Source organism: Natator depressus, chromosome 1 (assembly GCF_965152275.1).
Source record: "Natator depressus isolate rNatDep1 chromosome 1, rNatDep2.hap1, whole genome shotgun sequence".
In the NCBI taxonomy this organism is placed as follows: Eukaryota; Metazoa; Chordata; order Testudines; family Cheloniidae; genus Natator; species Natator depressus.
Window position 1 is genome coordinate 149,666,582 of NC_134234.1, and position 14,806 is coordinate 149,681,387.

General features: G+C 41.1%; 1 protein-coding gene across 6 annotated transcripts in view; it reads left to right on the forward strand.

Moving 5' to 3' along the window:
- SYTL5 (synaptotagmin like 5) overlaps positions 1 to 13,841 on the forward strand; it is a 171,869-nt gene extending 158,028 nt beyond the window's left edge. For all 6 annotated transcript variants that reach the window (XM_074968770.1, XM_074968778.1, XM_074968761.1 and 3 more), the window contains 4 exons: positions 4,565 to 4,673; positions 6,199 to 6,334; positions 9,054 to 9,262; positions 10,496 to 13,841. In XM_074968770.1, coding sequence (XP_074824871.1) covers positions 4,565 to 4,673; positions 6,199 to 6,334; positions 9,054 to 9,262; positions 10,496 to 10,638 — 597 coding nt within the window. In that variant the 3' untranslated portion in view covers positions 10,639 to 13,841. The remainder of the gene's footprint in view (positions 1 to 4,564; positions 4,674 to 6,198; positions 6,335 to 9,053; positions 9,263 to 10,495) is intronic.
- Positions 13,842 to 14,806: the final 965 nt, after the last annotated feature.

The window sequence follows — 14,806 nt, forward strand, 5'->3', positions numbered from 1 at the left end:
CACAGCTCACAAAGTGCCTGCCGATCTCTCTCCAATCCACTCTGTACCTCCTCTCGCAGAACAAAGGGCACACTCTACATTCCAGCCTGGGAATTTTTCTTCTCAAGGCGTGACTCCTTCATGGTTCCAATATCTGGAGAACTCCTGCTCAAAGAAGGTACAAGAGGTATTACTACACAGTAGAAAGTTCTCAACATGCCATACTTCCCTGCGAAAATGGCCCAGGTTCTGGATTTGGTGTACCTTCCAACAAATGTCCCTGACATCCGCAGCTCTTCCGAAGATCCTTGACTGACCCTAAAAAAGATCAGGACTATTTCTCAGCTCCTTGAGTCTACCTCACAGCTGTAGCAACCTTCCATCAACAAGTAGAGGGCTACTCAGTGCTATTACACCCAACTACTAAAAGATTCCTCAGGGGTACAGTAAACTTTTTACCACACCCCCGACTTCCTAGCCCTGGTATTGAAAGGACTGACTAGGCCTCCCTTCAAACCTATGGCCAGCTGTTTTCTTACATACCTCTCAGTAAAAATGATCTTCCTGATAGCAGTCACCTTGGCTAGGAGAATAGGAGAAATAGTGGCTCTGATGGCAAATCCCTACATGGTATTCTTTCGGGACAAGGTTACACTCAGGACACATCCAAAATTAATCCCCAGGGTAACCACCCTGTTCCACATGAACCAATTGATTCACCTTCCAACCCTCATGAGACAACAGAGAGGCTATATTACACACTCTAGATGTCCGGAGAGCCCTAGCCTTCCACCTGGCTAGGACGAAGGGTTTCAGGAAGTCCACTAGACTTTTTGTCTCTGTTGCTGAAAGATCCAAGGGCTCAGCAATATCAGCCCAAAGACTCTCCAAATGAGTCTCGAACTGCATTAGACAATGTTACCAAGTTCGCAACATGACCCCCCCAGATACTATTTGTACACACTTCACGAGGCCCATCGCCTCATCCATCACCTTCTTCAAGAAAGTCCCCATCTCAGAAATCTGTAGAGTGGTGACATTGGCATCAGTCAACACCTTCTTAGAGCATCATGCAATCGCTAGAGACTCTGCCTCCAATGCCATCTTCGGCTCCACAGTGCTGTCATCTCTAACTGACCAGACTCCAGAGCCCCCCAGCCCTCTAGTTGGGATATTGCTTGGGAATCACCTAAAGTGGAGCACCCACAAGGACACTACTCAAAGAAGAAGTTACTTGTCTTGTGCAGTAATGATGGTTCTTCGAGATGTGTCCCCCTCTTGGTGCTTCACAACCCACCCTCCTCCCGTCTACTTCAGAATTCTTGTCTATGACTTCAGTAGAGAAGGAACTGAGGGGGGTTAGCCCACATGCGCTGGCTAGCCTTGTGGCGGGGCACAAGGAGAGACTGTGGACATGCAGGCTTAACAGATACTGCTACTGAAGTTCTACAATCAGCAGTGCAGGGAAACAAGCACACCTACAGTGGAGCACCAGTAGGGGGACACATTTCAAAGAACAATTCGTTATTGCACTTGGTGAATAACTTCTTCTGCAGTCAGCACCCTGAACAGCTAGAGACAAATGCTTTTCCTTTTTACTAGTAATAAAATATCCTGAGCAACACTTTCCCCAGGCTGGTTCCATGACAGCCTGCCCTGGCTGGCTCAATTCATGGAGCAGAGAACATATTTGTCAGCATTCCTGTTTCTCTGTAGCAGTACTGGCTAGTGTAGGATTTAGCTTTTATTTAGAATTGAGAATTTTACATGAGATACACTCACATTGTGTGTTCAGGTTTGATCATAATGTTACATTGTGAAACTACTGGACTGTAAGACTTGTTGCTCAGTCTCTGTTCTGCTTCACATCATTTTAAGTGTTGTTTTTTTCTTTTTTTTAAATCGTAACAAAGGCACTGATGGAGCACTTTCACTCAGACCAAAAAGTAGTCAGGTCTAAGCATTTCAGACATTCCAGCTAGGAAATGTGTCTGATTATTTCCAAACTCATTATAAGAGCTATTAATTCTGCCTCATTATTACCAAATAAAAGAGAACTAGAATATGTCTCATTTGCCCGCTAGGATGATCTGGATAATGTTTTCAAAGATAATGTTTCTCATGTTCAATGAAGGTAAGACAAGAAGTAATGGGCTTAATCTGCAGCAAGGGAGGTTTAGGTTAGACATTAGGAAAAATTTCTAACCACAAGGGGAGTTAAGCTCTGGGCTAGGCTTCCAAGGAAGTTTGTAGAATCTTCCTTATTGGAGGCTTCTCAGAACAGGTCTGACAAAAACCTGTCAGGGTTGGTCTAGGTTTACTTGGTCCTGCCTCACCTCAGGGGGCTGGACTAGTTGACCACTCAAGGGCCCTTCCAGCCCTACATTTCTATGATTCTCTGATTCTGTAAGTGTAGCTCAGTTTGTTGGTAAGCAAAGAAAAAAATTTTTCTGAATAACAAATTATTTCAAACAGAATTAAAGATCTGGTTTGTTTATACGTATGCTAGGCAGAATACTGTCCTACAATATGAACTCCATGTTTCTGACAAGAATGCCAGTTGAACTTTGCTAAGGGTTGACATTTGTTGTAATCTGATGCTATTCAGCTGTTTTAAGAAAGAATTTGAGGGTTTTAAGATTCATTTGTCCTCTGAGAGTTGGATGTACAGTCCTCTGAGGGGAGAGTGGTTAGATGAGAATGATCATGAGAATAGCTTTAGGGTTAAAGCACAGGGCTGGGAGTCAGGAGGCGTGTGTTAATTCCTGGGTAATTTGAGCAAGTCAGTTCTAAAAATTAGGGCCTTAACTTCTGTGCTTCACTTCCCCCATCTGTGAAATGGGGGAAATTATTCTTACCATCTTCACAGGGAAGTTGTGAGACTAAACTCGCATGCTTCAGGGCATAATAAAGCTTCCTGGCAGACAGGGATTATTAAAATGAAATTTTCCCCTATGGGCAGGTTGTTCTGCAATTGTCCACTATAGGGTTTGTTGCACCTTCCTCTGAATCCGCTCCCTGTGTATGAGCAGATGGCAGGATCTAGCCCTAAATATTTTTATTAATCAGGTGATAGTGTCTTAACCTGCAGTCTAACTTTAAAGGCAGACTGAGCTTTTGTATGTCACCTTACATATTTCTGAGGTTATTTCTTTTCCTGAAAGTAAAATTCTTTACCTAGTAGTTGGGATGAGGAGGCAAGCTGAACAAGTTTCGGATGTAAGCTCTCACCAGCACAGTTATTTCATAAGTAGTGCAGTATCTTGATGCAGTGTTGGACAGAATGTAATTCCAGGCATAGCGTATTGCCCAGATACTCAGTGTTGTCATACTGGGCAGCACTTCATGTATCATAGGCATAGAATTGTAGGGCTGAAAGGGATCTTGAAAGGTCAGAAAGTCCAGTTCCCTGTACTGAGGCAGGACCAAATAATCCTAGACCATACCTTGTACTTGTCTGTCCAACCTGTTCTTAAAAACCTCCAGTGATGAGGATTCCACAACCTCCCTTAGAAGCCTATTTCAGAGTTCTCCCTCCTTATAGTTAGAAAGCTTCTCTTAATATCTAACCTCAATCTCCCTTGCTGCAGATTAAGGTATCAGGATCCAACACACCTTTAAGCTCCAAGTTTGTGAAGCACATTCATAAACTCTGATTGTATGCATTGTCCCATTGACATCAATGGGGCTACCGGTGTGAGCAAAGTTAGGTACATGCTTAAATGTTCCACAGGATTGGGAATTTAATGAAATTTCATGAACAATTTCTCTATTGTATTCCATTTCTCTAGGAGAAATCACTGTTTACTGATATATGATTGGTTTATTTTATGGGTAGGGGAGGCCTACAAAAGCAGCTAGTTTTTAAAAATGAGTTTATAATCCATTTTTTTAATTTAAATTAAAAAATACATAAGTCTAATATTGCTTTTGATTAATGTTATAAAAAAGCATAGAGCACGCTTCTTCTGGACTGGATTTAGAAATTTAATGGGGAAAAAGAGGTGCAGAACGTTGAGAAATGATGTTTGGGAAGAAGAGGAAAAGACATTTGGGAAATAATATTTGTATCCATAAATCTCTGTTCTGTTTCAGGGACAGATTATGCCCTCTTATTCCAACAATAATCCTATTGAAATCAATGGGGCTAGTTATGGAGTAAGGTGCTAATCAACATGAATAAGGGTATTTGAATCTGGCCCTAAATTAGCTACAGTTTATATATCCAGCTTACTCGGACCTGTTTGTTTGCTGTAAATCAGTGCAATGGGTTGCATGGGTTGGAATTTTTCTTCATTCTAACAAACCGAATTTCTCTCTCCCGTTTATGTTTACCGAACAGCATCTAGTGCAGGGCATGTGACGTCTGTTCTTCTGAGCTTTTTGCACTTCGTAGACTATTATATTTTCAAAAATGTGGCTGTCTATATTCAAACACTGAGGGCTAATTAGCTCTGAGCTCTGTGCAGTGGCATGACCTATTTAAGCATATATCATGGCTTACATGTACAATGAAAAAAATTGAAAATGAATGGGTGAATTATTAAGCTTAGTTGGATTTCTGTTTTTCTTTCCTCTCCATCAGCTGGAGGTTGCAGCAGATATCGGGCTTCAGTATAAAGGAGAGCTGATAGTTGTTTTACACTACATTCCCCCTGAGAAAAACCTAATGCTTCCCCTCGGACAGTTTCAAGGTAAAATGAACATTGATGGCAGCATCCTCTAAGTACTGGAAATAACCTGTATGATGAAAGCTGAGTTATGAAGTAACAGAGTTGCAGAAGGTTGAAGTTCTGTGGAAATAAATTAGGCACCTATATCTGAGGGAATTTTCAAAGGAAAGATGATGCTCCCCTGCCCCCAGTAATGAGATGCCATTTATGCACCATTAGGAGTTGTTGCATGGCTGTGACATCATTAAAAAGACCCAGCTGGTCAATAGCCATGGTTTAGGACAGTTATTATCCAAAGCAATACTCTAATCCTGAGTTGTTGTGTTCGTTGTGCAGTCTGGTTTTAAACAGTACATGGATGATCAGAGTAATGGGGCTAGCACAGCTCCTCTCAGGAGATCATCCTTACTGATACATACCTCACTGTTCAGAACCTTTTTACATGATTTAGTCTACAATTTCCTTTGCTCAGTTTCATCCCATTACTCCTACTGTAATTATATCCCTGAGGATCCTATTAGAATTGTCTAGGGTGGTCCATTATAGTCCTCTGAAATGGGCAGTGTTTCTGTGGAGGAAAATATTATTAGTTACTACATGTACTGCAGTAGTGTCCAGAGAAGTGATGGTCCAAAGAGGTAGCAATGACCAGATAGTAATTCTGTCCTTGGACACACAGTATACATACAGACCATAGGCAGAGAGATTTGAGAACAATAGAAATTTATTGCCAAAAGAGACAATACTACTTTGCAAGCATTGGTAGCATAGGCTCTTTTCTCAGATGAATTACATTCAGTTTATTAGTAGTAAATTCCAAGGTCCTCTGCTATAATCTGGTAGTCTTTGGTCTGAGGAAACCGGTTGCTGCATATTATAATTTGTATGCCCCAGATTTCTTGAATTCTTAAGTATTAATCTTACTCAGAAAGCACAGTGACAACAAAGCTGTGAATGAATGGCCTTCCCAGCACGTGGATCTGAGCAATTTTTATATTCACTAATCTAGATCTTAACTAAATCATTAAAAAAACTCCATGCAGCAAGGTATCTCTTCTGGAGTGAACTTGTACCATATATGTCTGTATATCAGGCTTTGAGAGAGATGTTTCAGATTCTGCCTGTGGGGGGAGGGTGTCTGATAAGAGCTCTTCTTTGCCACCACAACTCAGAATGTATTATTTGCCATCTGTAATAGCAGAGAAGAGGAGAGGATTTAAAGAAAACTTGACCTTTTCCCTTCAATGTATTAGTACTTCCATATTTGTACTTGGAGACTTAGGACAACCCAGCCCTGTAATGTCTGTCAAGGATTGACCACATCTGAGTCCATTTTTTTTTTTACCGGGTGTGGGGTGATCTCCTCCTTTTGCCCGACCATGTTTACAGATAAAGGACCAGATTGTAAACACAAGCAGTGCTTCACTCCACGGATGGTCCTGTTGAAGTAAACAAGTGGCAGAGTCTGTCCAAAAAGGCTTACATTTCCAAACTGGTTTTGCAGTAGTAAGTTCTTGATTTTGTTGTTGGTTTGTCTTATGTACAGGAAAGAAGAGTTTAAAAAAAGGAAAGAAAGGAAACACACAGCTACCTTCTGGGGGTATGTTGGAGGTCCTCATCAAGGAAGCCAAGAATTTAACAGCTGTGAAGTCAGGAGGCACTTCTGACACATTTGTTAAAGGGTAATTTTTACTTTCCCATGTTTTGCATAGCACGTCAAGAGTAAAACTAGCTTTTGCATTGAATCCTAGTTTAGCTGATCAATATCATTTTTGTCTGATAGCTACTCAACTTTACTCCTGAAAAAGAACTTGCACCTCAAAATGGAGTTTAACCTCTTTGTCCACTATATTTAAATTTAGGTCATAATACGTGATTTTAAATAAGAGCTTTAATTTTACTTCGTAGACTTCAAAATGTGGCTTTGAAATTTGACATGAAGGGTAAAACTTTTTTTTTTTTTTTTAAAGATGAGCATGTGATATATGTATACATACTATATATACATTTCTGTAATACAGTATGATTTCATATATATAATGTGTCAGGTTTTTGCTGTATACATATGCCTCATTATATTATTTATCTTTTAGCATTTAGAGTCCAAAGTTAATATCCCTGAATAAGCAGAAAATATTTGCTATAGGAACACACTTACGTTTGTATAAATAAATATAATCCTATGTGACTGATTATACGAGAGTCATCATAAATGTGAGCATGGCACTCAAGGTGTTAAATGAGTGAAATATGGACAGCTGACAAGAGTGCTTCTCCTTGCCATTTTCCCTGTCAATAAAAGCTTTCATAGTTGCTTGTTTTACATATAGTTGTGTGTGGGTTACAGTCTGCATGTTTTTGTTGAAGTGAACCCCTTGACAAACTTTCACCACTAACCTGATGCCCCATATGGATTCACCTCCTCTCCGGACCAGCTAAACCATTCCTCTCAGAGTGGTCAATTGTTCCTGAGGTTATAAAAAATATTTCTGAAGGAAAAATATTTTGCTTTTGCTGTAGCTCAAATTGTGTCAAGTGACAAATGTATTTTTGCAAGTTTTCCTGGGGCAGATATACCCAGAATTCATTGTAAGGTTTTCACCCTGCACCTCCTATTCACACGATCCAAGTGCTGTACGATCAATGTACTGAGTACATTTTTTTAGGCACAAAGAGCAATCCATAGGCTTATTTTATGTTGGTTTGCTCAGTGCTGTTTTCTCTATGGTTGGCTATGACTATGAGAAAACCGTTTTTGTTTAAACAGGAAAACAAAGAAACAGATTGTCTGGTCCCTCACTCTCCTCTCCGCAGCTCGTACACACTTGAGACATGGAGTTTACACCAGGCTAAGGGGAATTTTTGTTGTTGGAGCCCCTTGTTGACGAATTGGCAGCACATTGCTGTTGCTGACATTGTGGACTGTCTCTGGCTAGCTCATCACACACATCTGTTGTTGCTGGCATGGGTTGTTTTATGTAAGTGGAGCTTGAACCAATTTCCTTTGGACAAACAATTTTCCATCAGGTTACAAGGTTTTTAAAAATATATTTTCTATAGCTGAGATGAACCCATAAACTGTACTGGGGGAAGGGTAGGTACAGACTAGGGAGGTTTGTCCTCTACTCTGACTTTGAAAATAATATATTGTATTTACAAAGTTTCAAGAAAAGAGTACTCTGGTAGAAATATAAAGCTTATGGAGTTGAAAAAATTGTCAGACTTCATAGCATCAGGGGCTCTGTGTTTTTTCCAGGAATTAGGCCTCTGGTGTAAATGTAAACATAAGCTTATTTCCATTCAAGGGGACAATCTGCTACTGTTCCTTCTCTACCAACCACTTATTTTTGCCCAAGTTAGGTTAGATGTGTGTATCATCATGGAATAGTGTTGCTTCTCACCATGAATCTGAAACTCTTACTCACACGGAGAAGCATTGTTCTCCATGAGGAATCCCACTGAAAGTGAGAGTTTTGTGGTTAAAAGCAGTTCCTTAACCTGGGGCAGAGGAGAGCTGGATTCAATTCCTGTCTCTGACCCAGACAACCTGGACAAGTCACTTGGGTTCCAATTCAACACAGCACTTTGGTATATGTTTAACTTGACTTCAATGGGATTTCAACATGTGCTTAAATGCTTTGCTGATTTGGGGTAATCTCTCTCTGCCTTGGTTTTCCATCTGTAAAATGGAGATAATACTGCTTCCTTTCTCCCATCCTTTCTCTGTTTCGTCTATTTAGAAGGAAAGGTCATCAGGGAATGGACAGTTCTCACTATATGTTTGTACTGAACTCAGCACAATGGGGCCCTGATTTTGGCTGACTTCTAGGTGATACTGTAATACACTCGATTACAGACCTAAAAGTTGCAATTCTTCAACAAAAAAACCTCAAAAACAGACTCCAACGAGGGACTGCTGAATTGGAATTAATTTGCAAACTGGATACGATTAACTTAGGCTTGAATAGAGACTGGGAGTGGATGGGTCATTGCACAAAGTAAAACTATTTTCCCATGTTTATTCCCCCCCACTGTTCCTCAGACGTTCTTGTCAACTGCTGGAAATGGCCCACCTTGATTATCACTACAAAAGGTTTTTTCGCCCCCGCTCTCCTGCTGGTAATAGCTCACCTTAAGTGATCACTCTCGTTACAGTGTATATGGTAACACCCATTGTTTCATGTTCTCTATGTATATAAATCTCCCCACTGTATTTTCCACTGAATGCATCCAAAGAAGTGAGCTGTAGCTCACAAAAGCTTACACGCAAATAAATTTGTTAGTCTCTAAGGTGCCACAAGTACTCCTTTTCTTTTTGTAATACAAATGATAAATATGACTGACCTGAAGTCCCATCTACCTGTTTTTTTTCTTCGCTTTCTTTCTGTTTGTCTCCCTCAGATATCTGCTCCCAGATAATAACAAAGCAACAAAACATAAAACTCCTGTAATAAAGAAGAGTGTGAACCCTCACTGGAATCACAGCTTCACTTTCAGCAGCTTGAATCCTACAGATCTACACAATGTCTGCCTAGAACTGACAGTCTGGGACAAGGAGTCACTCTCCAGTAACATCTTTTTGGGAGGTGTCCGTTTGAGCACTGGAAGCGGTAAGGGCTCTGTTTGACTGGGAATCATCACTTTGTTCAGCACGTGTCTCATAGCCATGTAAAGGATGGGAATGTTGTGAATATGGGGCACAGAGGAACTATGAGAAATGAAAAAAGAGTGGCTTAGTAGCCTAGAGGCAACTTATTTCTTTATGCTATCCAGTGAGAGACATGAGTTTGTTACCCTCCTGTAACTAGGCTTCCGAAGCCAATTGGGACTGAGAGAATTATGGAAACACTTCTTACCATCTGAGTGAGAAATGAGAGTTTCATGTTACTCAGTAGCAATGCTTCTGGCTGATGAAGGGGCAGCTATGAAGAAAGAGTCGTCCATTCCTCCTCAGCTGGGAAGCCAATGGTTGTGGGATAGGGCCACGTTAGGCCCATGGTGTACCTATTTTGTGGCTACCAAGAGGACTTTAGTCTCCAGCTAATTGATAACAATCCAACGTCTTTCAGGATATATACATTATTTATTTGTTTTTTAAACTTGTAAAGATTTTTTTTTAAAATCACAATGGGGAGGTGCTGGATTTACAAGACCAGAAAAAACCCCAGCCAAACCCAGGCTGACAAATCACCTTTTACATTTTCTATTGCATGATTATTTTTGAAATATTTCTAAAAACCTTTGTTCATTTACTTATGAAATACTTTTGGTTTCTTTGTTCTTTATTTTCCTTTTATGATCTGCCAGGTTTTTTTCCCTCAATAGATAAATGTAAACCCTCCTCCCCGGAAAAATCCATAATTTTTGTAAGGCACATGCCTGATAGTACTGCCTTGCACACAGCAGTGAAGTGAAGGAGAAGGCTGTCTTTCTGTACCCTCTTGAGAGAGAAGGCGGGCGAGGTAATATCTTTTATTGGACCAACTTCTGTGGGTGAGCGAGACAAGCTTTGAAGCTACACAGAGCCCTTCTTCAGATCTGGGAAAGGTACTAAGAGTGTCACAGCTAACTACTTATGCTAAACTATCTGTTCAATTTTCTGTTTAGCTGTGACACTCTTAGTATCTTTCCCAGATCTGAAGAAGGGCTCTGTGTAAGCTCGAAAGCTTGTCTCGCTCACCCACAGAAGTTGGTTCAATAAAAGATATTACCTCACTTACCTTGTCACTCCAATATCCTGGGACTGACAGGGCTACAACAACACTGCATATACCTTCTTGAAACAGATAAGGAGCCACATCTCACTAGCATGCCAAAACTCTCCATGTTTTTTCAATTGCCAGGTATAAGTAATGGGAAGGAAGTTGATTGGATGGATTCTCACGGGGAAGAGCAGCACCTCTGGCAAACGATGATGGACCGTCCCGGAGCTTCTGTGGAAGGTATATTAATGCTGAGATCTAGCATGGGAAAACGCAGACTCTGAGAACAAATGGCTTGCGCAAGGATAAACTCCAGCTGTTTCGCTGACGTGACTTTTAACTGTTGTGGGGTACCACAAGGATGCCTGGTGTTAGTGGAATTCAGTCTGTTGTAACTTTGCACATGCGAAAGTGAGGAAGAAAGACTCCTCTTTGCCTTGGATTTTAAGGCTCCAGAGTTGGATTATAATGCATTCTGCACTTTTGTGCATCCGTATTCTTAAGACAATGCTCCTTACACTAGTGAAACGCCTACTGAAGTCAGTGAGAAAGATACCTGAATATAGAATTCAAAATCAGGCTTTCTTTGTCTCGGAGACAGAAATATGGTCTACTAGTGTCAACATCCATGAAGAATATGGAGCAAGCAAATGTTTTAGTCGTTTGATGACTAATGATTATTTATGGTATAAGCCAATTTGAAGCAACTCAAAAGTTTGGTATTTGAAATGAGATTAGAAACCACCAGATTCCAAGCAGTCTGAAAGAATAATTAGCAACATCCCTTCCCTCTGTTTACATGTTCGGTTATTTGAACTGTGCATGACAGCAAGCCTTGCAACAAGCATCACTGCAAGAAAAGCCAATACACTGCACACAGCAGCCGTTATTTGGGTATTTAGAAATAGGCAGCAGATGTGCGGATATAAAATAACAGGAATGCTGTACTCTGCAGTGATGCGTGCGTGGTGTGTTTCAGTGCCCCATTCAGAATGCAAGCTCCGGTTCCCCCGGGTCAAAGAGCCTCTTATGAAAACAGATTATTATACATCCCTACGCAGCTTCCAGAACTAGGCGCCGTTACTTCTGGCTGCATTATAACTTTTGCTTAAAACTCATTTAATAATTCAGACATCACTGTACAGAAGAGGAGAGAAGTTCAAACATCTGTTAAAATGGATGAGATGCTGATGTTTACCCACACGTGCTGTTTCAGGTTTAATAGTCCCCAATTCAGCAAAACATTTAAGGAAATTATCTAATTAAGTGTATGCCTAACTGCTTTGCTGAATGGGAGTTTAAATGGGGAAGTTTTTGGCGTGGGTTGGAATCCTATTCAAGCGTATCCTGCTGATTTATTAATTATTAACCATGATATGATTTAGAATGGGATTTTGCTGCTGAATGTTACTAATATGAGTCGTTGCACTTATAGCACGAATGCATTTTAATATAAAAATGTTGTCTTACTATTTCAATTACTCCATGTTAAATGGCATAGTTGTTCTATATTAATTTGGTTTCCTAAAGACTGTTTTGTGTCTAATGAGATCTGTCCTGCTCTCAGTACACGAAGGAGTTATACACCCCACCAATCTTACATTTTCTGCCCACTAAGAACTAGACCACCATGTGTACAGAGCACAATGCTTTCTATTCCTGCTTACAGGCTGTATCTGTGTTTATACAGCAACGGAACCATAGCAAGGAGAATAATTGACCCTTACCAAATACAACAGGTACAGTGTTTGCAGATTTATGTGATACACTAAGTTCAGCACTCATGTGCTATGGTGATAGGTACCTTATACAAACCTAAGAAACAGCAATACAGTGGGTAAATTAAGTTTCATCTGAATGATCCATAATTAAAATTGTGCTCCCTGTCATCAACAGTAAATACAGCTACTGCTATTCTCATCCTTAATTATTTTTCAAGCATTTTAAGACAGTATCACTGTGAAAAATATTTAGCAACCACAAACAAAATAAACCAATAAAAAAACTCTGTCACCTCCACCCCATATATAAGTACAGATTCTCTCTCTCTTCTTTTTCTCATATGGTCAGAATTCAGACCCTAAAGCTTTCTCTGAAGAAGAGTTACCACAATCATGCTTATTTGAGAAGTAAAAATCCTGCCATTCACAGTGCAAGAATAGCAGAAGCCCCAGGTTTTATGACATGAAGTACTAACAGCTAAACAACTACAGCTTGAGTTTTGTATCTGAAACTGAAGAAATGCCCTGTCCACTACAATTATATCTCCCATTTACATGGCATGAAACTGCTGAACATGTCACAAGCTACTTGTTAAAATAATAATGTTGTAAAGTTAGGTTGAAAATATATATGTTTTTAAATATCCCTTTGTTTGCATTACAAAGAACACCATAGGTTACAAAAACAGATTTCCAAAAATCTAGGACAAGACTTTGAAAAGTGACGAGTGATTTTGGGTGCCCAATTTGAGACACTTTAAAGAGCTCTGATTTTCAGGAAGTGCTAACACCCCTCCTCTGATAATCAGAGCCCTTTAAAGCAGCTCACGTTGGACACCCAAAATCAGCAGCTGCTTTTAGAAGATCCTGGCTATAATTTTCTTTCTTCCATTTGGCTGTTTACATTTGTTTACTTTTGGAATTTCAGTCAGTTAGGGCAGTGAAATGAGACTAGTCTGTTTCTAGTCAATTTTACTTTCCTATTCTCATGCATTTTCATGGTAGTGGGGGTAGTTCTGTTCACAAAAGCCCAGAGGAATGTATAATTTAAAGTACAGAAACCAAACACACCCCGCTGCACTCTTTTTTATTAAATGTTTCACAATAATTATTTTAAAAATGGGTTTTCTTCAACAGTTGTCCCCTCAAAAAATAACCTATATTTGGGGCCTAAACTACCTCATCTCTTTAATGGACTCAGAATCTGGATTTCCTAAGGGGTTTACATCACAGACAGATGTTTGTTTTAGGAGTGGTTACATTACACTGACCAGGAGGCTCAAGCTCTGTTTTCATTTGCTATGTGTTTGGCCAAATTTTAAAAAGGTAACCGTTATTAAACTAAAGAAAATGATTGAGGGTATAATCCTGACCCTATTGAAGACCATGGTAATTTTGCCATTGACTTCAGTAGGGCCAGGATTTCACCCTGAGTTTTAGCCTCAAAGGTTGAGTAGTATGGGCCAGATATTAAAGAGGCTCCAACCATTATCTGTAGTTTTATATTAGGTATTTGGAATAAGACAATAAATTCCAAATGGGAAGTATTTCCGCTAGGAGGCTGCTGTTTGTTTGATGGATGGGTTCTGGACTGTGCAGTGAGTGTCTCACAGCTTAGTTCAGACAGTTTAGTTTTTGTTTTATGTTAATGTAGGCCTATCACACATGGCTCTAAATCAGGGATGGGCAAACGTTTTGGCCCGAGGGCCACACCGGGGAATAGAAATCGTATGGCGGGCCATGAATGCTCATAAAATTGGGGTTGGGTTGCAGGACGGGGTGCAGGCTCTGGGGTGGGGCTGGGTACGAGGAGATTGAGGTGTAGGAGGGTGCTCTGGGCTGGGACCAAGGGTTTTGGAGGGTGGGAGGGGGATCAGGGCTGGGGCGGGGGCACAGGAAGAGGTGCAGGTTCTGGGGTGGGGCTGGGGATAAGAGGTTTGGAGTGCAGGAGGGTGCTTGGGGCTGGGATCGAGGGGTTTGAAGAGCGGGAGGGGGATCAGGGCTGGGGCAGGGGGTTGGGGCGTGGGGAGAGGCTCAGGGGTGCAGGCTCCGAGCAGCGCTTACCTCAAGCGGCTCCTGGAAGCAGTGGCATGTCCCTTCTCCAGCTCCTACATGGAGGCGCGGCCAGGCAGCTCTGCATGCTGCCCTATCCACAGGCACTGCCCTTGCAGCTTCCATTGGAGTGCATAGGAGCCAGAGCGGGGCCATGTTGTGGCTTCCGGGAGCCGCATGGTGCGGCCCCGACCCTGCGCCCAGACCCAGCGCCCCGGCTGGAGCGTCGGAGCGGGGCCAAGCCACATGGTGTGGCTCACGGGCCGGCTTAAAATGATCCGGCCCGTGGGCCGTAGTTTGCCCACCCCTGCTCTAAATGAACCAATGCTCAGTGAAAAACAATGCTGTAAACCCCAGCAACTATTTAGAAAGCTTAGGTCTTCAGTGGTGTGATCAGTACGTTTGCAGAAAGCATTTGGTGTGTGGAAAACATTGTCACGTTAATAATATCCTTTTAGTATCTGTTCTCTTCTTTATATAAATGATGTATGGGATGGGAAAAGCACAAGATAACTGATTGCACATCTGACTTTTTGTTTTCCAGATATTTGATTAATTGCTTATAATTCTGTGCCATTATGTACTAGGTGTCACCAGACTGAGCACAAAGATGGCCAATAAGGGGCCAAGTTAAAACCTCCCTTGTGTATAGATTTGTGGCACTGAAAGTACATGAACA